This window comes from Tribolium castaneum, chromosome 10, assembly GCF_031307605.1.
Source record: "Tribolium castaneum strain GA2 chromosome 10, icTriCast1.1, whole genome shotgun sequence".
NCBI lineage: Eukaryota > Metazoa > Arthropoda > Insecta > Coleoptera > Tenebrionidae > Tribolium > Tribolium castaneum.
The window spans coordinates 4,380,933-4,403,024 of record NC_087403.1 but is presented as its reverse complement, the minus strand read 5'-3'; the positions used below and the strand labels follow the sequence as shown (position 1 = coordinate 4,403,024).

Genomic DNA, 22,092 nt, shown 5'->3' with positions numbered 1-22,092 from the left:
AAACAATCGAGTTCTTCTCTGTTATTCGGCATGCTAACGTCTCGTAGGATCCGCTTGAGTTTTTTTATTCCGAGATATTTCTACAACATTTAACATGATATTAGCCGAGTTAGTTCTGAATGGAAGCTGCTCCGTAATTTGGAGAATTTAAACAAGTCGAAATGAAAGAAATAAAGAGCAAAATGTGTCGGTTTAAAGCAGCGCGGACAAAAAATAAATGGTTGACTCGTCGTAAGAATCGCAAACAGGGCGCCGTAAACAAATTGCAGAATGCAGATACACCCTTCCGCGTTAAAAAACCCCATAAGTTCTTTTAATTAGTACTGCTCTTGAGGGTGACTGCTCCAGGCTCCAGACCAATCGCGGATTCACACTCAAAACAAAAAACTTTCATTAACGAAATTTACAGATGATAAAACGCAACATCAGCGAGAGATAATTAAAAATACTGCCGACAAGAGAATTATTGCTGCTCGCACCCCAACCTGGCCAAGGGGCGCTCGCCTTTTTTATTATCAAATTTAACCTCGCGGAAATTACCGTTTTACAATATTACTTGCACTCACAAGAATGCACTTAAAACCGTTCGATTTAATTGCACCCATTCGATCGTGGTGGCTTTGCATTTTTCGGCCGTTTCGGTGTAGTATGATGTTTTATCAATATGGGATGAAAATTTGATATCGTAATGCTCTTTGGAATGGCATGGGCCGGAGGCAGAGGGGGCCAGTCCAATGGCGACTTGATTCAATAAGTTCACCTCGAGCGACCTTTGGTCGGCTGCCCTCTCGGCTCTCGGTCGTCTTCTTGTTTACATAATGACCGTCGTTTAGCTGGACAGCGGTCTGTGCCCCTTTTATTTCACCATATAAGTGTCCCAAAGCTGTAATCGATTTTTCAATAATGTCTGTCCGGCCCTCGCAGCCGTCCTGCGGCCGTCCATCTAGACATAAATATGCCACATACGGCACGTGCAACGCTCACTTGCTTTATTAAACGCGATTTACGATTTACTGTTTTACATACATATACACCGAATTTCGAATTCTTCGACTCAACTCTAATAATCTTGGAACTTTACCCCCGGACACGCTTCCACTTCCGAACAGTTCGCATCAAATTTAGAAAATAACTTAAACACTTATGGAGATGAGGGAAATATATTACGGCATATACAATTTCCACCACTGGCCTAAAAGCCTAAGAAACTTTTAAATAACTTATGCACTGCTAGCACCAGAAAGCCCCAAAAACATAAAAGAAACATTCAATGAAACGTGAATTATGCTTTATGGCGAGGCACTAGGCCCCCGGTTCTAATGTAGTTTTATTGTACACCATTCGGCTCAAGTCAACCATTATCATCGCATTAGCGCACTAAATTGACACAATTAAACACTATTATAACTCTATTAGCCACGCGATTACCAACTTTCATCCTAATAAAAAATTATACAACGAATCTCCGACCTACCTCTACACGCAGCTTCCTGCTAACCACTTTTGACATTTTTACTGCCACAAGGGATGTGTGATTCACTGTTCAGCGCCGTATTAGTGGACTAGAAGCATTTTAGATGATACGTGGTGTTAGTTACCACCGTATATATTGCCTTCGTCACAATCGCGGCTGTTGCTACAAGTATTGCACTAGCAATTTATATTAGGGTCGTGTCCAATCTGTCGCTAACATTAAGACAATAAGCTCAGACTTTATCACGCCTCGTTACCGCACGAGATTTACGCCAATACCGCATCACATTCACTCAATACAAAAATGCCTACTCCCTTAAAGTGCAATACGCAAATAATTAACAGCCAAATAGCAGCTTCTCCGTTATTTCTTTTTTTTTTCTGTTTATTTTGGATGATAACAGGAATAACCATAAGTACAGAAAAATTTATGTTGGTTTTCTTGGTTAACGTACGAAAAGTATTTTTTGAAATATTTTATTACATATTTTCAAGTTGCAAATCATAAGTACTTATGATATAATAAACTAAACTTGGGTACACGAAATAATTTTACTTTTTAATTTGAATCCAACTGCTTAAAATAAGATTTAGGTTTATATTGTTCTTAGTAATTTTAAAAATCACTATGTTAATAAACCCGTTAATCCAATAATTCTATTCCCTTTTCCGATTCTAATGAAGGTGTCGTTTAATTCTCAATGTGAAATAAAATTGATTTCGAAATAAAAAAAATAATGAATTAAAAAAATTTATTGCCTCTAAAGGCCTCTTTGTGAATTATGCGTTTTAAGAATTTTACCTATTTTGATACTTGTTCAATGATTACTACTATTTCTTTAACAAGAAATAGAATATATTTAAAGAATAGATGGCTTCAGTTAAAAACAAAACTATGTTTTTTTATTTGCAAATTTTTATCAGAAATTTGTTTACAGTTTGTCACTTTGGTAATCGTGTTTGGATTTTTGTTACAAAAAGGGATGCAATTAGTTTTCGCTGAATATCATAGGGAGAACAAATTTATTTAGCAACGCGAATTAAACAACATCTTTATTGAAATTGGTTTCATCTGCCGAAGGTTACGACGGTTAAATTTACTAGAAACATCAGATCTTTTAAGGCAATTGTATTCGAGTCAACTGTTGGAATCAACAAATAATAAAATTTCTATTTTTGATTAATTTGATTCTCAATACGAATTTAATGACAATTGTAATTGGAATCAGCTTTATTATTAGTTGCATTGATTACGAATTTCGTCAACATAATGACTTTGAAATTTACTAAAAACATCAAATGAAATCTTATTTTAAGTAATTGTATTCAAGTTGAAAACTAAAATTATTTCGTGTTCTCAAGTTTACGACTAAATGTAGTTTATTGCCACCGATGGTTGCGGTTGGAGTACCTACCGATCCCAAGTGCTGAGGTTTATTGGCATGACAATTTCAAATCACCCGGCCGTACCTTTAATTTATTGGAAATGTCTTCTTGTTTTGTCTTACCTTCATAACGAACCAGACTGAGAGACTGTTATTTTTTCGCAGATTTTCGGATAAAATGAACGTTTTTGTATTTTTTTTGGGTAGTGGCGCGCAGGAAAAATAGAAAATGGTTTAAAACGAAAGTGCTGGAAGGAACTCATTGACCGGCTTAGGGTCATGCTAGGCCTTATCGTGGCGTAATGGCAACATTAAAGAGTGTCGTAAAAGTGGCTAGCCGACGTTTGGGATATCCAGAGGAGCTCTGCGTCCGATGAGTCCCCGAATTATTTATAAGTCTAAAAGTTTGCTCGCTTTAATGCGGGCAGTAGGTATGATTATTTGGATCGATTAAAATGGATTGGCGTGAGTTCTTCAACCCTATTGAGCATATGAGAATGAAATAGAGGCTGGGTTGCGAGTGCGGTCGCTTGAGTGGTTTGTGGCTAGCGGTCAGCGGTCAGTCTCTGAGGGGTCAAAGTAAGAGTCCTATCATTCTGCAAGGGCCCATCTGGCCGCGCCATCAACGTGTAAATGCCCTATTACAGGGGCAATAAGCCCCAAACTTATAGCATCATTTCAATTTCCAATTGTGATGGTGATCGTTCGCTTCGTATTCACTGTATTTTATATTGCTAAAAATTGCACTCTTTTATCACCGACTTCAGTCACTCGCCCACTCGTTTATGAATTTATTCATACAAATTGTCGGCCATGCGCTCCATTACAAACCGATAATTAACAACGAAGCTACGCGCGGATTATGTTATTACGTTATTAGAATAGTGAGTTGGGCAAGGTCGTGCCAGCGACCGAATTTGGGCATTTCCGAAAATGTGGGAAAACACTAATTAAAATAATTTATGATGTATAATCTCCGAGGAGTTAGTTTTCTCATTCGTTCGCGGGCCGTGATAGAGGCCCACCATCAGCATCATCATCAACGAGCGGCTTCTATGAACCAACCTCTGGTTCCCACGGCGATGATTTCGTCACATGAGACATGAGCACCGCAACGTGACCCCGTCGTCGTTCAGTACTGGAAACGGTGGTATAATACGACTTTAAGCACACAGACGTTACGAGCCGCCGCTGTATCTTAACAAACTTCTTCCTTATTACGGCATTCTTAAACATATCGCATCGCCAGCTGAATAAACGCTATTCCACTAATCAAAGTTATCTGGTATCTTTGCACATCGCCGCGGGAATGTCAAATTTCAGGTGATTTACTTTTATGTGACACTTCGTGTGCCGACAGGCCGGCCAGTCGTGATTTAAATTCAGTCCTTGCAAACGTATTTATCGCAAATTGATTTTAAATTACACGCGCAGCGTAATTATAGGAAAGGCTTATTCTTTCTTGTGACATAAGCTGTCACCTCTTAAATACCACGGATCTTGAAACATTCGCAGTGTTATTATTGTGTTAACTCCGAGATCAATTACTGCAATCAGAGTTAATTTTACAATAAATTCATATCAATTATGTCGAGCAAGGTTCGCTTTTTGCGAGATTAATTATGAAATTATTTATGATTGACGTAGAGCAAAACACAGAATTTTCTTAATTAATCGTTGACCATTATTTTGGCATGTTGTGCGCAATTAATGGTCGCCCCGACCGCCCCTTGTTAGCAATTTATAAACTTTAAACATTTCTGTCTCCCGGCTTATCTTGAAATGTGTTATAAGTATAAAGAGTAGAATGTGTTTTCTGTCCGGGGAATTAATGTTTCTTGAAGCTTAATTCATTACTCTTTTAATTATCCAAGGAGCGAATGAAACGTCAACAAGAACGCAAAATCGGATAAATCCCGTTCAAGTGTTTATGTTTACTATAGAAAGGAGTCCTTAATTCATGGCACTTCGGCGTCGGGGGTGTTTAAGTTATCAGGATTTGGCGGTGGGTTAGCAAACAGCCTCCAGGTCCGTCGTCCTGTGATAGTCGCTCGAATGCCAACGGGTCATAAATAATCCCGTGTTGCCTCTACGTATATTAAAGATGATTCATTAGCTTCTTTCAAACTTCATGCAGTGGAACCTTAATAAATGTTAATATCGTTAATTATACTCCACTAAAATCTCCGGTTATCGATCATTTTCAATAACCACTTCGAAATAAAATCAAAAACCAATTATTAATTATAAACGGGGATCAGGAGTGCCTCGAAATTAGCCCTCGCTCGCTAATTGGAGGGAATCAATCTTAAAAATATTATTTGTCAATAACAACAAATCTATTTTTAACGAGCTAATAGGCTCGAATTTTATATTTATACGAAAGCGCCCCAAGCAGCGTTCGTGAGTGTTAGACACGAGTGTGTAATTATAATTCTGTGTTGATGACCAGAGAGAATCTTGAAACTCAATACTGCACTGATGAAAATTTAAATAGCACTTAAAGAGATCGAACGACGCCAGTATTTTCATTGTAATAAAACAAGAACACAAAACTTTTACTGCAATACACGAGAGGGAAACTGACCGCAGATCAATCATTCTACTCGTGATAAGCGAACAAATTTTTCGACGATTTTCAGTGAAAGCGGGCCCATCCACCGTTTATTATTAAATTAAATCACTTTCTTAGCCAGGCAAGTATTAAAATTAATTTGGCACAATTATTTTCCAGTGGCAGTTTAAACTGGCAAAATCTTGATAATGGGGCAATTTCAAAATCGGAACGAAAAAAATCGAAATTAATTTCACACATCATTAAACATATTTTCGACATGAAATAAAAAACTTAATCAAGAATACGGCGATGTTGTCTACAGTAATTTTCTTAATTCACTCGGGGATTGCAACGAGTGGCTCAGGGTTAATGTACGGAGGAGTCCAATTTAAATTATTTTAGTAAAAAATGGTAACAATTAAGAAAGTTGGGTTGCGAATAATTCGGTCGTTTGGCACGTAATTAGGCTTCTCTCAGGAGCTAATTATCGGAAATAAATGTAACATTTGTGTTTTGTGCCGCCTTAAAATAAACCCGTTTTATCTCCCAACCGATGAGACGCACAATGTAACATAAAAAGGCCCGTTTCAGCTGAGTCAATGTCTGAGTAATCGAAAACTTCGATTTTGGATCAAGGTAAATACAAAAAATAGTAGAGGCACAATATTCATGAACACAAAAATTACAATCGAGAAACACCTCACGGTAATAAAGCAGTTCATTTCATGGATGTTTAGGGATAAAAGCTACACAAAAACCGTCACTGTTTCATTCTATACTTAGAATTCAATTACACACTTTTAAATATTTGATTTTATTTGGGACACAATCGCAAAAAGCTTTGTATTTCAGTGTTACATGGAAATGGGTAAAAATTCGCCAGTTTTGAGCAATTTTGCCGGAGGCGCGTTTTTTCAAATTACCAATTATTGCAAAATTCGTGGCCATGTGCCAAATCAATTTGGGTGCCAGTTAATTTGTTCGGGGAAGATTTGGTTTCTAGTGAGTGATTCGGTAGTGATGTGGTGGCTGTTAGCCGCGCGAGTGGTCATATATTAAGAATAGTGTCGGAGAGTGCCAATCTGGCCGTTTTTAACGTCTTCAGTGTGTCGCCTCGTGGCCGCTAAGAGATTGCTGAGTGCAAACTCTTGTTAACTTCCCGAGTTATTTCTCGAGCTTATAATCCGCAATGCAAGGGGAGCTGAGAGTCATGATGTCGGATGTTCCTCGCCTATTCCTTCTTTCCCAACGGGTTAACCGCTAATCCGGAATCTAAGTCTAAGACGACACGTCTTGTTTGCACCTCGGGATCTTATTATGTCGCCCAAAGCGGCGCTAACTGCTTAACGGGGCATTACAACTTCCTCAACTTCCACAAACTTGAGAATGGTAAACAGTTGCTACCGACTGGCTAATGTCGGCGAATTCCCTCGTAAAAACTTAGCTTAATAGCGCTCGCGGTCATCATTTGGTAATGAGGCATCGACCGGCCTTAAAACGTTATTAGTTGCCCGGATCCTTATTCGATTACGCTCCCTCAGGTGCCCGTCTGCAGCTCGGGAGCAGGAGCGTTGCAGGCTGCAGGTTGCAGCACCCGCACCGACTCCTTCGAGATGCACGCTACGACCACCCAGGGATTTGGTCCGACACGATTCCCGATTTATTGCACCATCAAAGCTATTTATGAATACTCGTGAAATTGCAATGATACATATATGAACGCGCACCGGCTTCCGACTGTCGCCCCACTGGCTGATTTCCCGATTTTGATTATTATTAGATGTTTTTTTTGTAATTTGCGGTCGCTGGCTGTGATTAGCCGTTCTAATCGGTTGATTATGATAATGGTTTGGTCATTGCGCATTTTTTGCCGGGGTAATTGGAGTGAGTCGAAGGGTTCCCATCGTTCGGGTGGCATTGATGAAAAAAGGAAAAACAATGGACGTTTCGTCTCATTTGCACAAATTGATTTCACCGATTTTTTTGGGTAACTTACATTATGTTTTGGTTTATAGCCTCAAATTATACGGTCGAAGTTTGTAATTGGTTGACAGCGAGCGGAGGACGGTAAAGTGACGGTCTTAGGTTGATTACACGGCAGAGGAGGTCAGGATCGGGCTGGAATGGAAGAAAAGAAGTGCGGTGGTACGGTGGCAAGTGGTCGACGCGACGGCAATCCGGAAGGGCATCGCGATCGGCCCTTGGCCCACTTCCCGCAATATAGGGACGGAGGGCCGACACCCGGTGGCCGAGCAAACGCCCGGCAATATGTTAGCCTTCATAAATCATTGTTAGAATGACTAACAGCCTCCGAAGACGCGTCTTCCAAAACCCCTAGCAGCCGCCCTTCTTTTCAGAAATATGATGTAATTTATATGGAAATGCATCGAAATCTTTGTCATTTGGAGATATGAATGAAAAATTCAGTGTCCTTCTGCGGCCGAATTCTGGCGGTTGAAGCATGTGTTGGCTCAGATAGCGGCCGCCTACTGATTTGTCAACTTATCTGTCCTCGTTGTTGATTTTGCCTACAACATGCCATGATTTATGCGGTAGACCTCTCGTTCCGTCCTCTTCTTTATGAAACATACCCTGCAATAAATGCGTTCCTGAAAAGCAGTTTGTCACTCCGAGTGCGAACTGGAATTCGTCCATCACTTCAGATGCAATGCAAGAAAGAATTCTACAAGCGCGCTCTAATTGCGCCACCCTATTCTTATTCATTCGCATTCTTCGCACACCTCGCAAAATGTGAACCTAATAAGATATGCATGCGCCAGGGCCGAACACGGACCAAACCAGCCCTTCTTCCGCCAAACTTACGCACTTCGTCATTATCATATCGACACCTCCATACATATTAATACTTTTCCCCAGATTTGCAAACGGAAAACCGCCCTCATAACGCGACATAATAAGGATATCCTTATTATCTCTCTCAAGATTCCGACTCAAAATCTAAACTCAATCGATATTTCCCGCGTGCTGGAAAAATGAGACTCCCTACTGCTAATTTACCAAACCAAATCTCAATAAAGTAGGGAGAACAACATCGCTATATCATTTTCTATTACGTACCTTGTGAAAATCGCGCCGCCTTGGCTTATACATATTGCAATTTGCATGTTAACTAGATACCATCTTCAAATATCGACAGAAACAAGGGTATGCAAAGACGGGAAGCTGTTACATTGCCGCGATATCTTGTCAAGACTCGATGATCTGGTCCCGGCAACTTAATCATATGCATAACCACTCCAAACGACCGCCAGATTATGCATACATTTGCAAAACATACAAAAAATTAACTCATTTACTCGCATTGTCGAACTGATCAACCGCTGACACATCTGACTCGGATTTGACGCTTTTAATCAACATGACACTCCTTGCCAATAATTTACTCCTTAACTTATTCCACAAATATTTTGAGCAAATATGCGATCGTCGAAGCTCAAAAATAATTTTATTAGTCGCACAGAAGTTGGGCTAATAGTTATTTTGGCGTTCTTGCATTACTAAGTGTTTGAAAAAAAATATTATTGTTAATGCTTGTCCAGATTCGCCTAAATCTCGGTCCGTGGGCACGAGTTGGCACGGGTCGTAAGTCGATGCATATGAAAACATTTAGTCGGAACTAATTTGCATTAAACACCCCCTTTCAGCTGTCACTCACTATTAGTTAACAGCGCGTTTAACCCCCGTTTTGTCATACTTCATACGCTGTCATTAAATTGGGCAATGAAGCCCGCACAATTAGCAATATGTTCCCCCGATAGTGGTGCCAGAAATCCAGTTCAATAACATAAATCGAAAAAAAAAATTGGATGAGCTTGGCTTGCAGGATGTCCAAAGCTCTGCAGGAATTGCAAGCGCTCCCTCAAGCGGCAACTTCCGAAACTTGTCGCTTCGAGTGGCCGCGTCTAGGTGGCGCAGGACGCGAAGTTCAAAGCTCCAGGAACATCCATCAACCATCACCTATCAAAATAACTAAAGGAAGGTTTTTTCTTAACCAGTCGATGGTTTAAAATAGAAAATTTAATATTATTTATTACTGATTGTCCCGAATTGGGTAATTGAAAATAATGCTTGCAGTAATAATATAATAATAATGAAGTGTCGAAAAGTTGTATTTTTGCACTGCGGTGTGATCGGCATTCGCGCAGTGTTCGCAGGTAAATAGGCCGCTATAAGAACCGATCCTCGAGTTTTATGACATACGTTTGCAATCTCTCAAGAGGATAACGTATACACGCTGCTTATTTCGACAATTCGGATCAAAGTAGATCTATCGTGATTTAGTTTTACTGCAGTGCAGATTTGCATAAGTTGGATTCGGCAAGTTTATCGCGGATCAGTTTATTCGTTTAGGTATTTTTGGCACTTGAGGGCCGTTTTCGGTTGAGGAAAACTGCGGAGGGCTCTCTTGTGCCCAATCCGGATGCATATTTAAAATGAAATTGCTCTTTTAACCAGCCAGTAATTTGGAATTGCCACGAAAAATCATACGTTTGAGGCGAACTAAGCAACCCTTTTCTACTTCTTATATCCGAGCGTTATTGTGTGTGAAATTGAAACGTAAATTCAACCCTTAAAAGACAAACAAATGCACTCATTTAAAGTTAATTTTGCATCTTGGATGTCGCGGGAGCCGAAAAAGGGGATCTTCACGCCTTTATGACACTTTGCTGTTTTCATTCTAATCGCTTTTTCAGCCAGAATTATCCCTAGCTAACCCTACAAGATTGCCTCTAGAACAAAACATCCATTCAGAAAGATTTGCCGGCGCGTCTTATTTTGATTTGCATCATTTCCAAGGTAGTCGCTTCGTGTAATGGAGCACGCGATTTAACGTTCCCTCGAGTCATTTTCTGCGATAATTTAAAACTCATATTTTCTTAAATAAATTTTTACAGTACATATTTCCTGTCACATGCTCGTTACATTTTATTGTTACAGATTGACTATTTCTCTATGCAAATTCCCTCCCTCCTCCATTTAACTGTGTCAAAAATCCAACGACACTAATTGACTCCCGAATGAAATTCTAATCGCGCCATAATAATGTTATAAAGGGAGCACATAAAGTAGTATGTGGGTGAATTGCTCGACACCTTTTATTAAATGATTTGCATTTTAGTGCGATACATGGAGAACTAGCGAGATTACAGCAGTTACGTCGTGTTTTGTAGATTTAAATTATCTCGGGGACCCATAAGTGTAGTGAAGCTGAGATGGGGTCCGGATTACATGCATTGCTTGACGTAAGCACACATAATTTCTGCAAAATGACTGCTACTATCTCCCTCTGCCCTGCTTACGTGCCACATTTCAATAATACACCCACACCGAACCCGCAAATTCGCTTAATTTTTCCTTACAACGAGTAAACAAACTTGCCGCTGGGCGCATAATTGAATCGCTAAAGCCGCGTTTATCGGGAGGCAAATCAGAATGGGCGCAATTTAATATCAAGTGGTTTATTATATATGAAGATCTGAGGGACAGGAGTTATGTTTTCATTTAAATGGGCAAATAGTCGATAAGGATCAGTCGTTAAAATGAGAAAGTAACGGAGTAAGAGATATATGGCGACAAGCGGGGTTCAGCTTTAGCAGTACCGAACGGAAGAAGAGTCCAACCCTCGCGTTACCTGATGCCTCCGCGTGATTCACTTGCGGCATTATACCTGTCAAAGCAGCATTATCTGATAAGTAATTGTCAAGTTCTTGAAAAAACGCCGCATCGGTCAAAATATAATATCCCGGTCGTCCTTCCGTGAAAAGTTGGGTCGCCGTAATTAACCACCGCCTCCGTCTTACACGAGCCATGGATGGTGAAAAACGCCGACGTTGATTTATCACTCACGAATGCAGATTGCATGTGATTCCCGAAAGGAATGCGAAGAGGGTGTTGAGAAAAGGGTGGTGCGACTTCGCATGGTCATCTTGCTCTTTGCTACTCATTCCTTCAGTTTAGTTGACCCCCGGTTTTCGGACGCTTTACCTCCAGGCGCGAAACTGCCGCTAGGGACCTGCCAGACATTCAATACTGCTCGCCAGCAGGAAACCTAATCAGCCACTATTGGGACTGCCACATATATAGAATTCATTCCTAGCGAGGTGTCACCCCAAATTAAACCCCTAAATGTCCTCTCGTCAAAAACGGCCCCGAGCCCATCAAAACTATTTCATTTTTAAAATGAATATTTCCATAAAGTGGCTCCGCAAGGCCGCTGTGCAACAATCGTAACGATAAACAAACTTGATTAATAAAAGAAAAAATAATAAAAGAAAAAATAAACACCAGAAACAAATTTTCAACACTTTCGGTGAATATATTTAAAAAACTAGACGTGATAGACAAATGTGACCCATACCGGGTTCGTCAACAGGCCTCAGGCACTTTTCACCTCTTTGTAATTTATCTACAATTCTAAAAAAAATCGTATGTGATTTTATTGTATAGAAGAACGATTTGACCAATTTTTAAAGTGATTACTTTTATGGTGTGTTTTTTCACTTTCGCTTAGTTAACTATAGTTTAATGTCAACGATCTTTGGTCCATAGGTGTATTTTGAGGTAGTGCATCGAAGTGCCTAATTAAATTTTTGAGAAAATGTGTCGTTGATTTTTAATTTCTGTTTTGATATTGGGGCAGCTTTTTTCCCATGAATTTTGGTAAAATTGTATATCACTTCCACAAAAGGTCTCCATCAGGATGGTGGTATTCAAAAATTTATTACATTTGTCGTAAAATTGGCACGCGATCATTGTTGGGTCTGAAGGTTGAGGCAGCTGGTAAGAATTTTTCAGGCCTGGATTACCATTTATTTTATCTGTTTACTCTAAATGGAATCTTTAAATCTTACGGCAAGGGTTCATGCGAATTGTAAACGAAGAATTTGTTTGTGCTTAGACCAAAATAGTCATCAATTTTAACATCTGATGTAATTTTTTAATAAAAACATTTTTAACACGTTAGTGTGCTTATTCCAGTCCTGGCTTTAAAACCGCCCGATGGGACCGTGCCGCTAGTTGTAAAATTTCTGCAATCATTACTGTTATTGGGGTAGGTAGTGGATCCTTTTGTAACGAAAATTTATTACTACTCAATCTTGTCTTTCATAAATTATACTAAAATTTCCGATGAATAATATCAAAATGGCTTTTAATTCAATTCTAACGATTTTTTTCAAGTCAAATTTTTGCAGAATAATTTTATTTTGTATTTCTGATCCATTGATGTAAAAAACAGCTAATGTGATTTTTTGATCAAATGATTTTTTTCGTTTTTATTGGACAAATAAATCAATAGAAAAAAATATTTTTTTCCTAGCGTGATTGGATATCAGTGCAGTGGAATATACTTATTTTATATTTTTTTTCTCTCTTCTAAGACCTGTAAAGTGCCTGAGTGTAAAACTTGACGAACCCGGTATTTTAGCGATCACTCATCATTGAGTCAACAGAAAACAAAATCAGTATAAATCATTGTAAATTGTAAATTCGTAACTTTCGACAGAAACTGACTTGAACCTGGTACAGTAACCTGGCGTTTTGTTCTGTTTATTTTGTGATATAGACATTACTGGCATGGGCTCAGTTTGGAAAATTAAAATGAACAATTTTGTGATAGTAAAATTGACACGATTTATTTTTTATTGCTGCTGCGTCCGAGACTCGTGTGTTACTACCTGCCCGTCTTGGGGTAGGTGCAGGGGACGAGATTGTATCTGTCACCACTTTAGGGAATAGAGTTATCGTAGTTAAAATATGTTTATTTCGTTTCGGCTTATCTGTCTGAAAAAATTTGAGATGACCTGGAACTGATTGTGTGGTAGATGGAGGAGCATGAATTAAGCAGTTGCGGAAATTTCATTTAAAGAAAAGAATTTTCGCGAACTGTGTCCTAAATATCCAGCAAATTGCATTTGTGAGGTTTTTATCGTGGCAAACTGGATACTGTATTGTTAATGAAGTTGGGCGAGAACGTTTCGCTGTTTCCTATTTAGTCCCAGTTTTCTTTCTTCCGTTTTCTCCGTCACGCGCACGCTGTATCGTACAGTTTGCATCTTGTACAACATTTTTCACTTGCTGTATCAAGATTTTAATTAAAAAATCATTATGAATTATAATCTTTGATTGCGTCGGGACTTTGTGACAACTCGCTTGTTTATTGCCCCGCTCTGAAAGTGAGTATTTATCTGGAGGCGCATATTTTACCAAGTGTATAAATTAGCGCAAAGCTCGTCTGGTACGCCTTATTGACGTCTGGGTGATAAGTATGGGACAGTGTGGCCCGCATTGCGTCATATTTTGGCAAGTTGTGAACGGACTAGGTCTCTGGGGTGGCATAGACGCGCAAACAAATTCGTCAGAAGAGCGCGACATTAATATCCAGACTTTTGTTAATTCATTTTTATTATCATCGGAGGAGTAGTGATAGTAGTTAATCGCGAACCCTCCGGTGCTATATAAATATTCCTGTCGTGTCTTCAGACGGAGATAAGTTTTGTGCAGTAGCACGTACATCAACCCAACAGTCCGGCTCGTTCTATCCCTTTTTTCAGACCTTTTCGCCTTGTCATTGTTTTATTTTTCTTGTTAGGCTCTAAATTATTTTGTGCAACGTCGATAAAGGCTCAGACTGGCTGTTCCAGACTTCCAAACGGAAGCAATTCGACGGTGGAAACAAAACAACCACTGAACTTTACGATTAGTAATTACCCCCACATGCAAGCGACTTTTGGTGGAACGATTCCTTTATCAAAAACATATGTCGGGGCATCTTTTAAAATGCAATTTTGTGAGATAATGCGAATAAGCACGACCCCGATGCAAAGAAATGGGGGGCGACAAAAACAAATGTGAATTGCATTTCGTATTCATTCGAGCGTACGGAGCGGAATATCTCGTTTTCGAATGCTAATAAAACTATGAGAGATTTGCTAAATTACTACCTTACGCGAGCATGAATGACGCGAGCAAATAAGCTATCATAAGATTTAGGGGCGGCATCCCCGTTGAAACTGGCATCGATTAGGAAAAATCAGCCGTATCAGGTAGGATGTCAATATATATAATATTAGTTTCACGTTCTCTGATGGGCCGATCAATCACCCTGCTACAGTGGGGTTGAACGAGATTTCGACGTACATTTCGATTGTGGTATGTATTGGTTATTTCACAGAGCATTGCTCTCATTGCATTTTCTGCACAAAATAAAGTAGACTGTCCATCAGCCAGTCCATCAATTTCGTGCAAATGACACGCGATGGAAACGCTTCCACGTGCATTCATTCTAAACTTTTGCAATTAATTACGACCACTGCCACCCGATATGATTTAATAAAGGGTGAGACCATCACTGTCTTAACAGTGCTATACAATTTCCGCTGGATAAAGGGGTGGACGCGAAGGGTTTTCTTGGACGAAACTCGACATGAACCCACTAATCGATTAATTTATGTCGGTGATTTACAAAACGAATTAACACATTGATGAGAACAACTGCAAAAACTTGATTGGTAATTAATGGAGCAGTTTTCCAGATGGAGCTAATTAATTAAATTGCGATTAAAGGAGCCGTGGTGGCTCCTAATTGTCTAATGATGAGGAAAATGAGAGATTGATCAACTTATGGTCTCAAAAATGAAACTTGAAGGGAGTTTTCTCCACATTATTTCCTTCCCCTCGGCACAGTTTCACTGTCACGCATAATTGGAAAGACAAATGTAATTATAATCGCTTAATGAGAGGAGGGAATAGAGGCATGATGCCACTTGAGAAAATTGGAGGGCTCACGCACAACCTTAGGTTTGATTTTTACCTAAACGCAACTGTTTATTAAATACTTAGCTAAAACAAAATTTTCACTATTTGAGTCTTAGTTTCGGACATCCGTGTATTAGTTGCACCCAGAAATGATTTACAGTGGAACCTCTGTAAGTCGCGGTACCCACCTGTTGCCACGAAAAATTCGAGAACTTATGTACCAATTGTTTTATTTAACTAATATAAAATCAAGAAACTAAAGAAAAACGATTACATTCACAAAATACATAAATAACCGTAAATTTGTAGTACATTTCATCTTTTGAGTAAGTATTGTTCGTAAATATTGTAAAAAGACTGGAATATTGTAAAAAATTAAAGTTTACGGAGTGGTCTTCCGTTTACAATTATTTATGTACTTAACTTTTGTTGTATTATTTTCTTCATGTCTTCATATTCATGTTTACGTGTAGGTGTTCTTACAAGTCTTTTGTTTGCGTCCTCCTCATATATTACTATACTTCCACTTTTTTTTCATAGAAAAATTTTCAGACCTGATCCGGGTTCGAACTCCCCTCGTTAAAAGTGGCGCTTATACCACAGGGCCACCGGGCCCCACGTACTTACCGTCTTTTGCAGATATTTAAACACAAGCATTTTAAATAAATCAACATTACAAACTAAATAATTGCAATAATTCACATAAAACGCAAATACTTTCAGTTCAAAAGTCGGCGAATTAGCTCGAGAAAGCATTTTGTTTCAGTTTTTTTTCAATTTAATTCTCTAATTTTTCATCAGATTCCATCAAAACACACCGGGCGTATAAGTCAACTAAAGTTTGAAGTTATATTTCACTTTTACGTTCATCTCTTTTTCTCTCAAAACAAAAAGTACGTTTACAATTTAGCGCCTTTACGTACTTTTACATTTTTGTCGCATTATTTTCTTATTTCTCTCAGTTTTATGCTCTGCTTTACGTTTATTCGTCTATGTGTTTTCTCAATCTCTTATTTTTGTTTAGGTGTTGTTTCACTTACCTTTTCAAACTTTTTTTCATAGAAAAATTGTTGCCGTGATCCGGGTGCGAACACCCGACCTCCCCCGCCGAAAGTGGCGCTTATACCACTAGGCCACCGGGCCCTAGGTACTGTCCGTGTTTTGCAGATATTTTAACACAAACTTTTTAAATAAATCAACATTACAAACAATATAACTGCTTTAAATCGCTTAAAACGCAAATATTTTGCACAAATCAGTTGAGAAGTCGGCAAATTAGGCTCAAAAAATAAATATATATTGTATTAATATTTTAAAATAACATAGTTTTTACCCTTTCGATCACTTGCTCCACCTTTTTAACGCCCAAAATGGAAATTTTGCCAAATTTCGTCATAAGTCTTCCAAAAAGTCACCAAATTAGTAAAAAATATTCAAACTAAGGTCAAATTTGCGCCATTTTCCAAGCCTTCTCGCACAAAAACTACTAAATTAAGCTCACCATTGCATTATTTACCGTTTTATTGTATTTTTTTAGTCAGATATTTTGTGGATCGTTGTTTGTGGTATTTTAGCTAGAAAGTCATTTATTTCGCAAAATTTTGTAAAAAACAACACAATTTGATTTACTTAACGTGGCAAGAGGTCCGAAGTTTAGTATATCATTTAGTAATTATATTTTGGGGTAATGAGTCATGAAATTTGTTTGTATTTTGCATGCGAAGGCGGGGGCGTTATGGGGCTTTAATTTGTATTATTGGTACCCTAGTGGATTTTTGCCGATGAATCGTGAATAAGAGAAATTGCAGATTTGTGCTTATTCTGTGCCCCTTTATTCTGGAGCTATAATTTCCCATAGGTTGGGGTTGCGGTGGGTTGGGGTCGCCTCGATCTAATGAACTTTATGATTGCTCCGTATTTACCTACTTACACACGTTGACTGGAACTGGGGGAAAGTACATGAGCAATCATCTGGTTGAGAGAGAAATTAAGTGCAACCCTCCTTATCTGTCAACATCGGCTCGAATTTAAGCAGCATTTAATTAGCAGCGATTATTAGCGTTTTCTAGTGGTGGCAATTCTTGAAAGCGCTACCGAAATTAGATTGTTCCGGTATGAGACCCGTCTTATCTCACGTATCACCATAATTATCGTCGTATAATCAGGACAAATAATAAAAGAACATGTGAGCGCGCATACCAAGTAACAGAGCTTACGTACACAGTCATACGCGGTGATGCACTCACATATCCGAAGGGATGCAACTCGGGCTCGAATCGGGCCATAAAGTGCGCGCTTGAGAATAGATAAGGTTATCTGAGGACCACTAATTGAAAGATAATTGAGCAACTCTCGCAGTTAGAACAGAATGAATGCTGGCCCTCGGGCGTAATGCAGATTTAGTGGCCCGTGTGTGGCACAACTTACTGCCCCCGGGGCTTGATAAAGTGCTAGTTACTATCGAAATTACCACAGCGATCTAATTGTCTGAAGATTTAACCGTTTCACAAATTACCCGTTTTTGCAGTTAATTTCACTTCAGCCCAAACCCCAATCGCAAGAACTCGCACAAACGTGACCGTTATTGCCCCAATTTCGCAAAACTATCCAAAATCTCAAAAATTAGGATTTCGGGCTTGACACATGACTTTGCGGGTGTAGAACAAATAAATATAACGAATAATACCGGTATGGCATTTAGACAGAATGAGGGTGGTCGTGCCCTCCCTAATTATCCACTGACTTGGACAAACTGTTGCAATAAGGCAGGTAATGGGGGTCATGCATAAGAAATCAAGTGCGATTTGCATATTAGAAGTGGAGACTGGCCGAACATGAGCGCAGTGTTAAAGAAACGACTGGTGATAGAGGCCGGAGATCAGGGTGGCGATAGGGAGTATCGGAACCCCATTATCGATTAGAACCGAACGGCTCGTATGGAGTTTATTCAATAGGATTCGTTAGGGCCAATTTAAGGTTACTATTTTCTCGATAAATAATAACAGAGGTCGACTTGACATCAACTAATTTCGTTGATTGCCCAAAATTTCGGTTATTTGAGACGCTGCAATAAAACCCTGTTTGGATTATTTCGGAAAGAAGGATGCCTATCTTTTATTGAATTAGCAATGTTGGAACGGGATATCAGATCATCAACAGACCGTTCTACTAGAAACAGCAGCAAATGAAGACTAGAGCAGGGGTTTGTCGGGGTTCTTGTTACGCGCGTAATTAGAATATCTTAATTTGTATCTCAGCTATCGGCTTGACCCTCGCTTTAATATATTCCATGACTTTTAATTTATCTGCTGTGGCACAGTCAATGTCGCCACTAAAATAAGTCTTGCCCCGAATGCCCCCAAGACCAATTGAAATAATCAGGCTTCTTTCATTCCACCCCAATTTATATGTATCATATGAGGCAAAAAATGCAATTGGGTTAACCCAAATCACACCAAAACAAAAAATTTCTACAAATTGAAAACAAATCCTGTGTTGTTTCAACAATCAACATTATTTGGTAAATTACCCATGGTCCTGCCCGGCAAGAATACAAGATATGCCCATGCATGTGCAACTTTTGAAGCAACCCAAATAAAAAAATTGCCAATTGTTGTTATTTATTTTTTATTCCGGTCGAAATGTATGATCTTTACATAAGAAGCGAAAGTACAACACAATTTTGTTACGATTGTAGGGAATTTACGAGACGAAAACTCAAATCAGATTGCCTCCTCCTCATTGAAAATAATTAAGTATTTTGATTTCTTGTTACTAACCAAGGAAATTAACGTCTTAACTTCTTCAAGCATTCATGTATCCTCAAGTTCTAGCAAATTTTCATGATATTGCAAAAAAATTAAATAAACGAAATGATTTCTAAAAAAATTTCACATTTGGATTGATGAAACTTCTATTTCATATAGAAAAAAAAAACGATTTTAAAAGTGACAGAAGTTTAGAGGTAGGAGAAGTAACCTATATTGTACCACTTTTGTTTTATTTTTATTATTATTATTATTATTATTAGTGTAAAAATATTAATAATAATAACTATTAAAAACAGCACTAAAACTCTGAACAAAAAAGTCTTTCAACTATTACAAATAAAACAGAACCTGGAATATTATAAATAACAACATTAGTCACTTATGCATTGATCGTAATAGTATACCTAATGAATTAATGATGGAACAGTTTAGGAAACCAAGTTTACAAATTTTTGTAAACAAATAAACAAAAATGGGATTGCAGAACAAAACGTAAAGTTAAAAATAACATAATGAAATAAAAATATTGCGTAAAAATCCTTACGGAAAAATAAAAATCGAAATTGAAGCAAACTTACATTGTAAATCGAAAATCTGTTCTTTCGTTGATAACACAATAAAACTTTTAACTACAGCTTTGAATTTTATTACACTGATGTCAAATTACTTCCTATTAATTACAATCGTTAGAGGACGAAATAAGCATTTGTTCTTTAAAAATTGGCAAAGATACAGTTTAAGCATCGGTACAATATAGACTACTTTCCCCAATAGGTAACACGCTAAACTTGACCTTTAATCAGGGTGGGTTTTCGTGTTGTTTTAGAATTTCCTTCACAGTTTTACAAAAACTGGCAATCTTTATTAGCCAATAATGTTAATGGATGAAAGATCATGTTTGCTAATGCAAACTTATTCATACAGAACTAAGTTTTTAGGTCAAAAAAGCGTCTAAGCCGTGGAAAAAACGGCCATAATTCAAAAATAGGTCAATCAATAAATCACAAAAAAATAAGTTTTGGGAAAACTTATGGCTCTTAGTGATTTTGGCCCTTGACCTAATTCTGGGTTTGGGTCCGCACTTGTCGTCAATCAGTGGAAGTTATAGTTATTTTTTTATTAATAACTGAGCAACTGAAGCCGCCATTTTCGCAGATGTGAAGCAATTTGTTATCGAATGTGTGAAGTTGGAGTTTTTATTGATGATCTAAGATGTAACGTAGTCATAAGGCGTGAATAATTCAGGGGAAGGCATCCTCCTGGTCGGGCGTTTTTGTTGTTAAATCTCTGGTCGCGTAAATATGTGCATGTGCGAGATGGCAAGGCGGCGGCAAGCTCGTCGGTAACGCCGCCCATCGCACCTGAATCATGTTAAGCTGCAGTTTGCAGTTGTTGCGCATCGCGCGTCGTGTAGTAATGATTTTTTGAGGAAGGCGTTAGGCGTTTAGCCCAGTTGTCCGGTGGCGGCGAGAGCGGAATTTGCGGCGAAGCGATGAGACAATGAGGCCGACATAAAGCAGAAAGCGGCGCACCAGCAGTGCATCTCATAGATTAGCCGCTATAGCGATAGCGGCGAGGTTTAGGTGACGGCGGTGGTGTATTGGCTACTTGTTGCTACTCGGCGGGCGCGAGCGTGGCGACGGCGTGGGGGCGGCGAATGGCCTCGCGGTAAATGGCACAGCTGCGTGCCCGCGACCAATCAGCGGCGCTCTCCCCGCCCCCTCACGCCCACCTCGCCGTCACTCGTTACTACAGTCATTAGTCACTTGTTGGTAGTAACGGCAATAGCTTAGCACCGGTTCTCCGCGACTTGAGACCTCGTGTGCTGTGGGTGCTGTGGGTGATTGCGTCTTCAGCATGCTGCCTTACCAGGCGGTCGCCATGGACTACGCCGTCTCCTCGGGCTTCCAGAGGCACCAGCCTCCCATAGGCATCGGAGTCAACATCAACCCAGCCTTCACCCACTCCTGGTTCGTACCAGCGGATATGTGTGTCTCCTACAAACAGACTCCTCTCCTCGAACCAGGGCATGTCAACTTATATATTCTGATTAAACACCTTCATTACGCTAAACGCCTCCAGGGGATTCCCCGCTCCCACACTAACACACACACCACCGCTGCACCGACCGCCACGCTCAATTCTATAGCTGAAATTTTATATGGCCAGCTATCTCCACCCAAAAATGCGAAATCATGATCTATAAGTCTATTTTCCTATTATGCATTGGCGCCAAATCAAATAACTACTATGGTGTGGCGTTTCCATGCTGTCTTCATGTATTTACAAAAGCAAATCCATCAAAAAACGCAAAATGAAACACCCATGTTGTCATTGCATTGTTACAAAAAAATATATTGGAAGAATCCAAAATCGAGTCCAAATTTTTGCTCTTTTTCTCTTTGCATTCATATATCTACCTAGCTATAGGTATTATAACATGAAACCGAAAATAAACTGAATTAGAGCAGGCTGTGTTAAAAATTGACAGATCAAAATTTTTAAATAATTCTTCAAAAATTGATTCCTTACTTAACCAAATTATTCCGAAATGGTTCTTACCCCCCAAAAAAACCTACATTGTAGAATGCTATTTTCAAACAGAGTACCTGTAGAAATACAATTCAAAAATTTCGGGAGAAATTGAAGAATTTTTTAAACGTTTATTACCTGACATAGAAACGGTATTTCTAGATACTAGATACTTTTCCATTGTCTTTTGCATACCATAATTTTATAAATTTGAGCCAAAGTCCTGCACTTTCACAGTAAAAACTGTAAATGAAATAAACATCATAATCTTATGGCTTAGTTCAAGTTTAAAAAAATATTGTGAACTTAAAAAATAAAGCTATGACATTAAAAATAACAGAACTTCTCCAAAAAATTTCACTTGGGCAGTCTTTTTTTGCAATTTTTTTGTGTCAGAATAAAACCGTACAAACTCAAATTTCTTCAGATTTATTTATAATTTCTTCCCAGCTTTCTTCTTTACAAAGATATATAATACATACGCTTTAATTTCAATTTAATTTTATTTAATTTAAACGGTATACAAATCTTATAATCTTTATCAAATGTCTTTATAAAATCTTTACAAGCTTAGCAAAAAGTGTTTACCTGCAATAAG

The 22,092-nt window shown here is 38.7% G+C and overlaps 1 protein-coding gene across 3 annotated transcripts in view; it reads left to right on the top strand.

The window, feature by feature from the left end:
- Positions 1 to 22,092, top strand: part of trh (trachealess) — a 54,581-nt gene that overhangs the window by 20,536 nt on the left and 11,953 nt on the right. Inside the window, exon 1 of one of the 3 annotated variants that reach the window (XM_015980543.2) lies at positions 20,676 to 20,989. The exons of 1 other annotated variant lie outside the window; for it this stretch is intronic. In XM_015980543.2, the coding sequence (XP_015836029.1) occupies positions 20,820 to 20,989 (170 nt within the window). In that variant the 5' untranslated portion in view covers positions 20,676 to 20,819. Of the gene's footprint in view, positions 1 to 20,675; positions 20,990 to 22,092 lie in introns of those variants that run through there. One more of the 3 variants, XM_015980545.2, reaches the window with a different exon arrangement.